This window comes from Diadema antillarum, unplaced genomic scaffold (assembly GCF_040938485.1).
Source record: "Diadema antillarum isolate AM-2024a unplaced genomic scaffold, OU_Dant_1.0 seq00000616_RagTag, whole genome shotgun sequence".
NCBI classification, from domain to species: Eukaryota; Metazoa; Echinodermata; class Echinoidea; order Diadematoida; family Diadematidae; genus Diadema; species Diadema antillarum.
Window position 1 is genome coordinate 516,043 of NW_027271540.1, and position 14,614 is coordinate 530,656.

The 14,614-nt window shown below is 38.2% G+C and overlaps 1 protein-coding gene across 1 annotated transcript in view; it reads left to right on the top strand.

Moving 5' to 3' along the window:
• LOC139735980 (chromodomain-helicase-DNA-binding protein 4-like) overlaps positions 1–13,813 on the top strand; it is a 53,724-nt gene extending 39,911 nt beyond the window's left edge. The window contains exons 29-38 of the mRNA XM_071646734.1: positions 197–341; positions 686–1,226; positions 1,729–2,245; positions 2,992–3,124; positions 3,647–3,842; positions 4,396–4,553; positions 5,320–5,485; positions 8,389–8,571; positions 9,322–9,369; positions 11,835–13,813. Of these exons, the coding sequence (XP_071502835.1) occupies positions 197–341; positions 686–1,226; positions 1,729–2,245; positions 2,992–3,124; positions 3,647–3,842; positions 4,396–4,553; positions 5,320–5,485; positions 8,389–8,571; positions 9,322–9,369; positions 11,835–11,902 (2,155 nt within the window). The 3' untranslated portion in view covers positions 11,903–13,813. The remainder of the gene's footprint in view (positions 1–196; positions 342–685; positions 1,227–1,728; positions 2,246–2,991; positions 3,125–3,646; positions 3,843–4,395; positions 4,554–5,319; positions 5,486–8,388; positions 8,572–9,321; positions 9,370–11,834) is intronic.
• Positions 13,814–14,614: the final 801 nt, after the last annotated feature.

Genomic DNA, 14,614 nt, shown 5'->3' on the forward strand with positions numbered 1-14,614 from the left:
ATGTTACTGAACAAATCTACTCAATAAATCAACTCAACGAATGAACTCAGCAATCTAACTCATTTGCCGTCTTCCACTGTGGACAAGAACTGAGTTCATTCAGCTCTGAATGTTTGCTTGCTTTTAAAAAGTAACCTGGTTCTATAGAAAACAGAAAACACATCCTCAAAATTTGTCATACCTTTTATCCATACAGAGCATATGTGTCTCTGTTCATGAGACATCTGTGTGAGCCAGGCTCTGATGGAGCTGATACGTTTGCTGATGGTGTCCCAAGGGAGGGGTTGTCACGGCAACATGTACTGACAAGGATTGGTGTCATGAGCCTCATCAGGAAAAAGGTTAGTTACAGAAGTATCACATGATTCTTGTCTTTGCCAGTAAGAAAATCACTGTGAGATTTTACGAGGACTTACAGTGCTTATGAAACTACCACTTGGAGATTGCAGTGATGTTGATGGTATTATTTCGCTAATTCCCACTATGCCTTCACCAGTTATTGGGACAAGACATGCTGTTTTAGTTTAGATACACTGCAGCACTGAAACTATTGTCAAATTTTCATATTTCTGTTGTGTCTTAAAATCTTATTTAGATAACTTGCAGAGTTCTTTAAGGAGGAAAACCTTTCATAAGCAAGCTTGTGTGTCCATAACAGTGATTATGATGTCATGTTTTTGCATAGGTGCTAGAGTTTGAACCCATCAATGGCAGCGTTAGTCTACCGGAGCTGATTAGCCAGCTGACAGGGAAAGGAACATCTAGCAAAGGTAGTTCCAGAACCTCCTCCCCCATTCCAACCCCAGCCCGGGTGGCCTCTCCAGCTAGCACTGTGGACTCCAAGACCAGCGATGCTGAGGCAAAGGCTGCTGCAGCCAGCAATGGGGAGGCAGCGGCAACCAAGCAGGCTGAAGCTGAGACAAAGACTGAAGCAGCTAAAGCTAAGGCAGAGCCAGAGAAGGACAAAGAAGATCAGGGAGAGAAGAAGGCTGAGGCAGAGAAGAAGGCTGTGGCAGAGAAGATGGAAGTCGACGAGAAAGAGGAGAAGAAACCAGAAGTGAACGATGATGAGGAGAAGACAAGCACGGAGCCTGAGAAGATGGAAGTTGATGAGAAGAAGGATGAGGAGGGAGAGAAGAAAGAAGTGAAGGATGAAACAGATAAGGCAGAGAAAGAAGACATGGAGAAAGCTGCCGTAAAGGATGAATCCGGAGCAGAAGCAAAAGGTGAGATTTTGATGTCGACATTTCTTTGCATCTTTGCAAGAATAAGAACATACTATCAAGCTTTACCTTAATCTAGATCTTGATTTTCTCTCCCAATGGAGTCATGACAATATGCTTCTGGCAGGCACTTCTTTTTTATCATATTTTCTTTTTAGAGACCTTATAAATTGAAATCATGAGTGAAAATAGGAGTGACTCCAATTTTATCATCATGGGGAGACGTTAGGATTCTGATTTTGAATTGTTTTATACAAAGAAATTTTGCAAATATGTGCAGATTGTAATGTATGAAACTGTATGTCACGGTATTCTAAGAAAGGCTCAATTCTGTATCACTGTTTATATCAGAGCAACTTTGCAGATTTCTGTAGGAATGTACATCTGTATATTGGATGCTTTTCTTCTTGGCATATTAAAATTCATGCTGATCAAAATTTGTGCTAGTTTCTTTTCTCCAATTTATGTGTTGAACTGTCTTCCTCAATGCATTCCACTGTTACAGGAGAGGAAGGAGAAAAGAAAGATGAAGAAAAAGCTGAAATCAAAGATGAAGAGAAGGAAGAAAAGGAATCCAAAGATGAGAAAGAGGAGGACTCCAAGGAGGAGAAGAAAGACAACAAGGAAGAAGAGAAGGTGGAGGCTAAAGAGGAAGAGAAGAAAGAAGAGGAGGGAGAAAAGAAGGAAGAAAAGGAAGGAGAAAAGAAAGAAGATGGACAGGAGGAGGCCAAGAAAGATGAGAGCAAGAAAGAAGAAACCAAGAAGGAGGAGAAGAAGGAGGAGAAGAAGGAGGAGAAGAAGGAGGAGTCTGAGACTAAGCCTAAGAAGGAAGAGAAACCAGAAAAGCCAGTTGTGAAGAAACCTGAGAAGAGACCGTTTGTCTTCAACATCGCTGATGGTGGCTTCACAGAGCTACATACACTGTGGCTGAATGAGGAACGTGCAGCTAAAGAGATGTGTGATAATGAGTCAGAGATCTGGCATAGGAAGCATGACTACTGGCTCCTTCATGGCATCGTCAAGTATCCTTTTCAGCAGCTAGCTTTCAGCTGGTGTCTTTTGTTATAACTGTGAGACTCTGTGAGGAAATCAGAAGTCATCCAGATTGACTTGTAGTGAGATGAATTTAAATGTGTCCATGTGTTATCTTATTGTACAGTTCTTATACAATGCTCTCCTGTTAAAACAAACGCAGTTATAACAAAATTCCGGTTACAACAAAGTAAAAATTCAGGCCCCAAAATTATTTGCTCTATGTCTTTTATTTTTTATTTGTTCGCGTATGATAAAATTTCTACATAGTGAAAGAAAACGGCTGGTCCCGAGGACTTCATTATAATAGGAGTTGACTGTATAGCATGATATTTAAGAATTTGGATTATACGTATATTAGGGAGGGGGAGTCTGATAGTCTTCGTTGTATGACAACCTCACTGCATAGTTTTGATACAAGATTGAAACATCTACAAACCTCTGTACGTGCAGTGCATTTTATTATCCTCCCAATGGCAGTGTGTATGGCACATATGCATAATTCTGTTTATTATTCCTGTCATGTCAATCCATGCACATACAGTGTATTTAGCTGCCATGTAGCAATGGTGGGCCAGGAAATATGAATTCTACATGCGATGAGTTCGTACTAACTGCTGTTGAAAGCCTTAATGTCATTCAACCCTTGACGTTTGTTTGGAACAACCATCAGGATAATTGATAGTTGTAATTGAACCTTCCTTGTGTATGACCTTAATCATGTACCCTTCATCAGACATGGCTATGGTCGTTGGCAAGACATCCAGAATGACCCAGCCTATGCCATCCTCAACGAGCCCTTCAAAGTAGATCAAGGCAAAGGAAACTACCTTGAAATCAAGAACAAGTTTCTTGCTCGTAGGTTCAAGGTAAGAGAACCATGCAGGGTCATTGCATTGATTACGTGCATTGCGTGACATAGTTAGATTCCTTTTCTCATGAAAAGTTTCAGCTTGTATTTCTCATTTGCAAAGCTTCTTGAGCAGGTGTATTTTCTCAAACAAAAATAGACATTCATGAATGGGATTATGTATGTAATGCACTGTGCGTAGTTTCACATTTGCATTTCCTTTGCCTGATTTATTGTAAACTAGTGAAGTATTATAATTATGTGTTTGTGCAGGATGCATGTCTTACATTGAATCTTTGAAATAAAGCAGCTCATATTACAGTTTTGCAAGTCAGAACCCTTGCAAATACTTACTTTTGATGAAGCCTTGTTACATAAAGAGTAACACACACAGTAGAGTAATACACACACACTTATCACTGAGAGTGGCAATACCTTGATCAGACATAGACTTTCTTCTTATCTTTGCCGTTATTTGTAAGAGGAAGCAGCTGGGGCAAGAGGCAAGCGAGTGAGATTTGTCATGTGTTCAATTTCACAGCTGTTGGAGCAAGGTCTAGTGATTGAGGAACAGCTGAGACGAGCAGCCTACCTCAACCTAACCCAGGATCCTAACCATCCAGCCATGGCTCTCAATGCTCGCTTCGCTGAGGTGGAATGTCTGGCAGAGAGCCACCAACATCTCTCGAAGGAGTCCCTGGCTGGTAACAAACCAGCGAATGCTGTGCTTCACAAAGGTGAGCAATGTGAGGGAAAAAGAATTGTATGCTTTGTAACAGTTTATAAAGTGGTTTCTAGATATCTTGCAAGACGGTCAAAGCTAAATCCTCTCCTCAACCAAAACTATACAGTCCCTAATACTACCTTGCCCTGTCTCACTATCAGATTTGATCTTAACCCGTTGAGGACAGACTGATTTTGCTGTGATACGCATTTCCCATAGACACCTGCCTGAGTATTCTTGGGTTCAGTGTTGCAGGTAGGTGCAGTACTTTTGTGCTTCAATCTTAATATTCAGTGCTGCAGATAGATGCACTACTATTCTTTCTTTGGAGAAAGGAGGAATGTGGAAGCAAATTATTGCAGACTTGTGGAAACAATCTAATTAAGAAACAAAACAGAACGATATAAGAATTTACCAGTGACACCAACTGAATGGTAACCAGATATAGGTGCTGAAATCTGTGGACTTTGTACAGGGTTTGAAGTCATGTGGTTCTCCTTAATACCTCATCTGTAGATCAGATATGAATGTTTTACCCTTCATGTACTGTCTTCTCCCATGTGCAGTTTTGAATCAGCTGGAGGAGTTGCTAAGCGACATGAAGTCAGATGTAGCCCGCCTACCAGCCACTCTCTCTCGCATTCCTCCTGTGGCTGCCCGCCTCCAGATGTCGGAGCGAAGCATTCTCAGCAGGCTTGCCACACAGCCACCACCTCAGGCCCAGGTAGGAAGTCTAACAGTAGGAGGGGTAGCAAGAGAAAAAGAGAATCATGTCCTAGGGATTTTGTGTCCTCTCTATGATTGGTCAGCATTGTAGATGATTCTTTATCATTTTGTTCCTGCTGGGAAGTTGTGCTTAAATCAAGTATTATCCCTTCATGTCAATCTAAACTCAAGTAGCTGCTCACAAGAGCCATTTTGTTTCAGAGAAAATGAAGAGCTCTTAGTCAGTGGATGTTAATCATTTGTTTGCTTTATACATGGATTAAATAAAACAGAACAAGAGATAATATGTGGTTTTGTGAGTGCTTGATTGCCGGAGTGCTGTTTCAATGTTTCAATGTTTCAATGTTTTTCTTAAATGTGGAAATACCAGTGTAGGTAACATTTTGTGCAGCAGAAAATTGTGGACATTTTGAGTGTACAGATGATATTCAAATGTCATAGGTAGATGTTCCACATACCCCTTTGATTTGGTATAGTACTGTTATCGAGGCTTAGTCTTGAAGAATTTGCTGTAGTATTTTGAGTTTGATTATGGTGTCTACACTCTTTTTTGCATGTCTGGCAGTATGGAACGTCATCATCTCCAGCTCATAGAGCTCATAGAATATAGTGCAAAAATAAATGTGTGATGATGTTGAAACATGTTCAGATGTTGCGGATTGCTGAGTACTTCAAAAATATAAGTATTGGTAATGTGTACCATTTCATGAAAATACAGTAACTGTAATATCTTCCTAACACCTTGTGTTATGTTTTACTGGTAGGCTGCTCAGGGAGCTGTTTCTGCACCCACCAGCCACAATCCCTACGCCCAGTACAGCAGTGCCAGCAGCTTTGGGGGAAGTTTTGCCACCAACTATGCCGGCTACCGCCCCACGGGTCAGTACACGGTAGCTCAGTATTCTGGGCTGCACACACACCTCGGTCAAAGTAAGTGTGTCGTCGGGAGGAACGGAAGCTAAACCACGACTCTCTCCTCTTCCTAATTCACAGTACTCTGGGAATCTAATACTTGACAAACAAAGAGTGTCTTTATTAATAAGATCGTATATTCAAGTTTCACAAAGCTCAATAAAAAAAAAAAAAAACCCTTTTCTCTTGCAAAAAAAGAATCCCTGTCCAAAAAAAAAAAAAAAATGCATCTCTTTTCACATGTGACCTTTCTCCTCTCATGGTTTTGTAACACAAAACATTAATTTGCTCCCCTATTATTTTACTCTTTCATTATCTATGACAAAGTAACCCTTCTGTTACATTCCTTTTCATGCAATAATCATCATTATCGACAACTTTTGTTTCTTTGGGTATATGTGTGCTGTGAACGCACTCAAGTTACAGCTGGCTTCAAATTTGATTATCAAGCATTTCTGACAAGAAGTAAAAGCTTTAATTATTTGTTTCAAGAAAGGCAATAGAAATGAAGTACTTGAAAAGCACTCGATCATTTTGGCACCCGTAAAACAGTGCTGCATGCATTGTGCTTGTGTTGGAGTTGAGAACTGGAGACGGCTCTTTGCACTTCTGACGAACACTTCGTTGCCCTGTGCACCTTTGTGTGATATTAGTGGTTTGAAATCACTTCTAGTATTGGTGACATACTTTTAGCCTACACCTCATGTTTTGTAATTGTCTACCTAGTACATGTCTGTATTGAGAGTGTGATCGTAAGTCGTGGCATGGTGGTGATGAATGGAACAAAAAAATAGAATGATATACGAAAATTTATGTTGTCTCTTTTCAGGGGATACTTGGCATTCATCAAACACTAACCCTCCTGATAATTCAAGGAATCATTGTACATTAATTCAATGTTGATTTAAGTTTATGTTTGAGTATTGTGAATTCTGTGTAATTTGTGAGTGATGTATCAAATCTCTGTATCGCTATCATTAGGTGATGGTTTTTGTACTGGTCTTTTCAAAAATTTATCTTCTGAAAACAATTGATATTCACTGCATAAAAGAATGCAAACAGTGAAGAAGAAAGGTCTGCCCTTTACAGCCAGGCTAACATGCTGAAATTATCCCATTGTCTGGTAAGGAATTGCCAATTTATTGTATTGAGTTTTCCAATGCTCAAAGTCCAAAGGAAAAAACTGAATAATGTGTAGCCAAGATTGAATTACCTGGTACGTGAACCATTTCCTGAAACTGTTCAGGGTTTGATACCTTCTTTTGGCACCTTTCTTCCTCCTTCTTTTTATTAAAAAAAAAAACTTTAAACAACAACAACAACAACAACAAAGAACTTTTGCATGAATAATGACTTTAATCAGTTTGTGATAAGTATTATGAATATTCAGGTGGATAGGCTTAAGTATACAAAGCCTTTGATGAGTTCTTGTGACTTTTTTGTTGTTGGGAACCTGCATAAATTAAAAGCATAAATATCTGTATATCTTTGCAGCATACATTAGTCGAGTTTTATGCTCATCTTATCAGATGTTTTGTGCTTACCATCGTTTGATGTCAGTGTGCAAACTATTAACTTGGGTATTGCGTGCCCTTTTGATGTTTTGTGTTGTTTTGGTGTTGTCTTTTATTAGCTGTGTTCTGTGTTGTTTTGTGTTTGGTGGTGGATCACAAACTCTTGTCTCTAAGCTGGGCTTGACATGGAACTACCCTAAACATAATTGACCCTCCAAAGAAACATGACACATTCCGTATTTACTGCCACTTTAACTGTGTAGAAAAATTACCTGTTGGAAAGTGACATATTGTGTCTTCCAAAATGTACAACATTTATTAACATACTTTACTATTACCAAGGGTTTTAAAGGTGCTGTGTTTCCAGGCCATTTACATTCATTTGTCCATTCATGCATTTGACATTACTTCACATTTCTTGTGTTTTCATGTTTTTTTGTTTGTTTGATTTTCAAATCATGATGCTCAGTTTGCTGTACTCAACATGCCATCGCGTGTTGACTGAAGGCGTGTTAGTTAGTACGATGATTCTTGTTGTCGTGATGCCACTTGTGTTGTGTTCCACTTTGTAAATCTGATATTGCTCTTTAATATTGCAAAAAGAATTTACTACCAATGTTGTCTTACATTTCAGATATTTGGTTTTCTTGAACAGGAGAAAACCAGGTGTAAACTTTCTTTTGAATGATAAATCATGAAGTGTTTTTGTGACATGAAGTAAAGCTGCTGCTATGTGACGTATTACATGAATCAAGACTCTGCCAGGCTAAAGAGTGAATTATGTATTGTGTTTTCTGCTAGTTTTCATGAAGTTAAATATGTGTTATGCCTCTATAGTGTGTTTGAAAGCCATATATGTGGCATGAAGTTAAATATGGATTTTCATAGAAATTGTAAGAATGTGGAAGTGAGGTATTAAAAGGTTTTTACTCCATTTGTAAGCGATCCTTTTTACAGTCTTGTTTGACCTGGGACTGCCAGCATTTGTTTTCACCGTTGTGAGATTGAGAATGAAGCCTAGATATTACGGTCACACTTATGGGTATGGGATTCTTGTTTTATGCAAGATAAGCATGAAAACTTTAAAGATGATGATGAAAAGAATGGATATTTGTTTTGGCATGTGTACAAACTGGAAGAGATTTACTTTGTGCGTTTAGTTGACTTACAAGATATCCAGTGGCATACCATCTAATTACAAATATTAGTATTCTGAAACAGCCTTGCTTGATGTAGTGAGTCTTTTACCTAAATTAAAGAGGCACTCATTTGTATTTCAAAATTTGCCTCCTTAAAGTTAGCAAAAATTTTAATGACAAATTGAAAATGTGTTGATGTCTGGAGGATGTGATGATGAGTAGCTATGACTTTTGAACCCTAATGTAGTTTCTTCTCCTCTACCTATAGCTGTGCAGCCGATACCACAGGGTAACGTGCAGGTGGTTCCAGGCAGTTCTCGTCCCCAGGTCCTAGCAGGAGGCAAGAGCTCTGGCGCTGCCTCCACCTCCTCCTCCTCTGGGGGTCAGCCCACTAGCAGTAACTACTACTCCACCATGCTCAGCAATGCCTCCAGTGCCATCTCTAGCTCTGGTAAGTAGGTGTGACTTATCATACCCTCCAGATATGAAGGGTACACATGGGACCAACATCCGAGCTCTTACAGAAGCCATTAAAACTTTCCTTAATCTCCCAGTGGTTCAGTCTGATGGACTCTGATGGGATAAGGATTTTCTTGGTGGAATTTGTTTTGTCACTTTTATGGCCCTCGACCAATCAGAGGACAAGAAGTGATTTGTGAGGGATATATTTAGTATAATTTATGTGAATTCATAGTAATATATGATGAGGGCATAGCAGTATATAGTAAGCTCATAGTGGTTTTGTATGATGATGAAATAGTATGTAATGAGGTCATAGTAGTATATGATGATGACATAGTAGTATGTAGGAAGGTCATAGTGGTTTATGATGATGAAATAGTATATGATATGGTATGAAATAGTACTAGTATGTAATGAGGTCATAGTAGTATATGATGAGGACATAGATATAGTAAGGTCATAGTGGTTAATGATGATGAAATAGTATATAAGGTATGAAATAGTATGTAGTGAGGTCATAGTAGTATATGATGAGGACATAGTAGTATATAGTAAGGTCATAGTGATATATGATGATGAAATAGTATATAATGAAGTCATAGTAGTATATGATGAGGACATAGTAGTATATGATGAGGACATAGTAGTATATAATAAGGTCATAGTGATATATGATGATGAAATAGTATATAATGAAGTCATAGTAGTATATGATGCGACTGTGTCTGTGTCCTTTCAGGTCCCTCTCAGAGCAAAGCATCCTTGTTGAAGGGGGAACCCGGCCAGGGTAAGTGAAAGGTGTGCACGAAGCTCTTTTATTTTCCTTACTACTAACAGCAAGTTTTGGGCATAAACATTGTCATTCTGCCAGTATAGGATAGGTCATCATGGTTCAGATATTCAAACACACAATGAAGGAAAAAGTTCATCATATCTATCTTAATATGTTTCTTTTCTATACAAAGAACAGCATTAAAAAAAAACCAAGTGCAGCATGTAAGCATCAAAACAAGCTTTACTGTCACCCAGAATCATTGAGGAATCTTGTGTCCTTTGCTATCTGATCCATTGAAACAGATTATTGAGCTCTTTAATATCCTGCGTTGTAGACAAACTGAAAGCTTCGGCAAGGGTAGACGTTTCAGTCGTTCACAAGCTACATTACTTCGTGGAGTTATTGATAACATTGTGACTTCGCTCAGACTAAGAAATCTGCCCCTCTAATTCTTGTCAAATACACAGACATTGTTTGTTCAAACTGCTATCAAAAATTTTGGGGTAACAAGTAACAGTCAACACTGGAAAGACAAAACTCCACGATTGGAATTGGTGTTAAACTTTTGATCTCAATACAAGCTATTTAGCTGTGGGATTTCAATTTCAGTTGAATTTCCAATATAGATGAGCTTCTACTCTAGTAACTCCACAATGTTCAGTAGAATTTCAGAGCTGTTATTATCTTTTCTAATCAATATTAGACCATTCAGTTTAAAACCAAATTTTCAATGAGTATTCTTTATTTGACCACCATATGCTAGTACATAGATATTTGTTCAGTGTTATGTTACCCGTAAATTTTCCAATTTGGCAAAATTCTCATAGACTTTCTTTGAAGCAGTTGTGGGGCAAAGTTATCTCTTATGAAAGTGTTCAGTTGTGGGGCAAAGTTATCTCTTATTAAAGTGTTCTAAGAGATGATCTTGTGAGGGGGGGGGGGGTAATGCACATTGGAAATATAAAGTAAAGTAACATCCTGAAATGTATCCTTTTACTGTGGAAATGCCCATATCTTACAAGATCATACTAGATACCCAGATACAAGGGTTGTAGTCCTCAGTAAATTTGATCTGAAAATTGAAGTGTTTTCATGTTTGAACCATGTTGTGAGTATTGATCTCATTGCCCGTTGACTAATCCCATGTGAAAATGAATGGTAAACCTGTGTATTGTAACCATGTTCATTGAGGGATTTGGATGGCTAAAGCAAAATGTTGAGATACTGGTTTTATTTGCATCTAAAGTTACATTTGAATATGCATGTTGGTTGTTTCTTGGGTTATCAGTTCTTGTGAGAGTCCAGCTGCAAATGAGTTTTCTCCATAGTATAATGAATTACGTCAACTATTTAAGCAGTTTGTACTTTTTTGCAGTAATCTTTAGTGACTCATGAGTAGCTTATTCATTGAAATCAAAACAGGGAAGCATTAGCTTCATTACATGTGAGCTTATCATGTACTAAAAAGTGAGAAAAGATAGGAAATGGTGAAAAATGTACTGCATTCTGGTTGTTAACCCGTTGAGGACGAGTCCCGAGTATACTCGGGCAAGTGTCTATGGGAAATGCGTGTTGTAGCAAAATCAAACCGTCCTCAACGGGTTAAAGTAATAGATTTTAATTTTTTTAATTAATGCTGCCGGCCTTTGTCATGCAGTATCTTGGAGATAAAATCTACATTTCAAAAGAAATAATTGTGGAATTTTGAATGATGTAAATAGTATTTCATCAATGGTTGTGAATAGTTGATGAGTTCTTGCAAAATTAATCTAGCATCATGCAGCCATGCTTCTGATAACATCACACACCTGGACAAAGCATCATATTTTGCATGTGTCTTGCCTAGTTCCCCGAATTATGGTGTGCATTTGTAAAAGTAACATTTTGGAAATGTTGAATGTTCACTGCACTCTGCATTGAAAGTGGGTCTGAAGAATATCAAACTAACCTCTGCCAATTATTTTCTACCATATCCATTTTTCAATTTGCCTGCTCATGTAAATTTCTTCATGCATGAAACAATGGTTTCACTAGAATATTGTCACTTTAGGAAAATGAGGAAATTACAAAAAAAAAAGTTGTGATCATGCTAATATACGGTAGGTTTCGTATGAATAGACAAAGATGTTTAATTTCAATAGCCAAGGGAAGACTTAACTGGAAGTAAGATATTTTAAGAAGTGATTAAAAGAGTCTGAACACACAAAATGAGGTCAATCAGTGCAGAGGAATGCGCCATTATGAATGGCCTCAGTTGTGATATTTGAGCTATATACATTACATAGAGCTCTTATCATGTAGCCATGCTGTGGACTAATTAGGTGATGTACTTTTATCCTTATGCCACTATGAAGCAAAGTGTCCAGAAACATGCATGCAAAGGGCCCTTTGTGCATTTGAGAACTGCGTATATCTTGATAATGTGATATATGGAAGAGATCCTGCAGTTTTATCTTGACTTTTATTTGTATGTACAGCCAAAGACTACGGGAGGAAAGGAGAAAGCAGCGGAGAGAAATCCAAGGAAGTGATTCTCATTGATTGATCAGGGATCTGAGCAAGCTGAAGGACAGTGGGATGAATGTTTGTATAGTAAGACTAACAATTGAAGAAATCTAGGACATAGTACTGAAAAGATGTCTGTATGGAATACTGGAAATATTGTAGGTTTTGTTTTTGTAATGGGTTATTGTACCTCTTGTGTAACTAGGACAGCAAGTCCGGTGGTGTATTTATACACTTTAAATGCGTAGCCAGTCTTGTGTACAAGTTATTTATTCTAGTGGACACGTAAATCTGGGTGTATGTGTGTGTAATATCTTGCTATGAATCCTTGTTCATGGTGAGGTACCAGTAATCAGACACAGTAAGTAAAGCTTTGCGTAAATGTGACAACTTACACAGCTTCACCGCGTTGGCTGAAATTCCCAAGCCTGAAAGTGGTATGGAGAATCTCTGCTGTGTGTACCTAGACCGCTGGTGATAATGACATGCCGTTACTATGTTACTTCTTTGTATTCTGTTATTTGTATATTTTGATCTCAAGTACAGGCATGTTTCTAACTTGGCTGATGATTGGAAACTTTGATGCGCTTCTTGTTGGCTTGAGTGCAGGATGCTATACCCAAGTGTGTTAATATGGAAGCAAGAATAAAAAGGATTATTTTTATTACGGTAGTGTAGAGATGGATACATGGTGTATTACAGCAGGTTGTGAAATTCTTTCATCTGAGAATCTATATAATGTTCTACATAGAATCATGGTGGATGTTGGCTCGATTTTGGTCGAAATTGCACTTCAAACACTAAGTGTTGGTGTATTCCAACAAGGAAAAGGACATACCTCAAATTATTCAGTGTCAAGTGTACAGTGTAATGCGGACAGGTTGTGGCTTTTAGTTTGTGTAATTCTTTGTCAATATTAGTGTGCGTGTCAGTGCTGGTATGAATCACATTCTTTGGAACACTCAATATCTCATGTCCCACTCATCCACTCTATGTGGAAACACTGAATGTTGAATGTCTTGTGAATTTGCCTCAAGTTTGTTTTGGCATTAAAACTACGGGGTTTGAATAATGGTAAACTAAATGTACTCCATTTTTACTCCATTTTCTTTTCTTTTTTCCCAGGAACCAATACTAAACTTTAAGTGAGGATTTTGTTTCATGACGACAAATTCCTTGAGGAGTGCAGATCAACTAGAACTTTGTTTAACCTGCATCCTTTATTCTGATAGCTCTTGTGACAATTGCTCTGTATGTAGTCCCATATCATTTGTATTCCTGTGGCACAAGTGACTTGTTCTCACAAACCTGACGTTGCACTGTCGCAATGTAGCACCGTCACTCTATTCCTATTCAAGAGCTTTTGTCATATGTATAAGATGCAGTGAAACTAATATGAAGAGTTGCTAAGTGAAGTGTTAACTGTCTTCACATTATTTTGGTCATGTATGAACCATACAGCCACTGCATTTTGAGTTCAGTCAAAGTAGATTTCTATAAGACTTGTGCTACAGAATATTACCAGAAGTAGGTGTTACCATACTCAACCCTGAATGAAGCTGTGCAAGCCAGACTGAAAAGTGCTGTGAAGCTTTCATTATTCAGAAAATTAAGTACATGCCATATCTCTTGTAATTTTTCACAATGAGGTCATCATTTTAATTCTGAGGAGTAATTTCCATGTAAGTCTCAAATTGTGAGATCCATGCCAAAGCAAACAGTGCTGTCTGTAGTTGACAGCACCTGGATAATTTGCCCCTTAAAAAAAAAAAAAAGAGAAAGAAAAGAAAAAAATATATATTCTGCACCCAACAGTGAAAGCACTATTGTGAAACAATTATGTATTGTGTTCTTATGAGTACCAAAGTGATGATATCACAGTCTTTTGTTCGAGCATGGTAAGCATCTGTTGTGTTCACAGATATTTGGGTTATGTGATGTTTAAAAACAGTTTCCATGGTAATGAATGACTATGGTGTCACACTTGGGTACTCTGTTCTGCAGTCAAGATGTAGCTGACCGTTGAAAACAGTGTTCAGTCTGTTGGAAAACATCACCTAGTTCCCTTTTTCAATCCATCACCACCCACAACTTTGATTGATGACCTAGATTGGTGTTATGTAACCAAGAGTTTAATGTTTTGGGGAAAAAAATTGTGAATTTTCTGTAAGAATGTAAATGAAGTTGGTCCAGTAATAAGCTTCACTGCACTTTTCAGTTGGAAATTGTTCATACACATGTTCTTCATATATAGCTTTCTGTAATCAGAATGCTAATGTTTGCCAGCTGATTCCCATGTAGAATGTACCGTAGTCAGTGTGTCAAACAGCAAGGTCCTCTGAACTTGTACTGTGATTTAGTGTTGTCATGTGAAGCTGAGTCTTGTGCTTGCTTTGTAAACTGGATTGCTGACATGGTTGTGAAAACTTAGTGCCTTGGTTAGAGCTGAAATTGCCAATGTGCATGTAGTTTGTTTGGGGCAGTTTGAAGCTGTCTGGTGTAACATGTAGTGATGTCTAGAATGAATGTATTTATGGATAATGCTTCAGGAAAGGTGGATTGCGAGAACATATTCAGAGAAATGAGAGGTCAAAGTTGATGCAATGTTCAGGTTTCTGATCCAGAGACCAAGCCAGATTGAGCCCTCATGAAGTCTGTAGGCAGTTTAAATCTCAATGAGGTAGGATCTCTGAGTCACAAAGCAGGAAGCTGTAAAATTGTATTCGATCTTGTGCAAAAAACAACAAAAGTG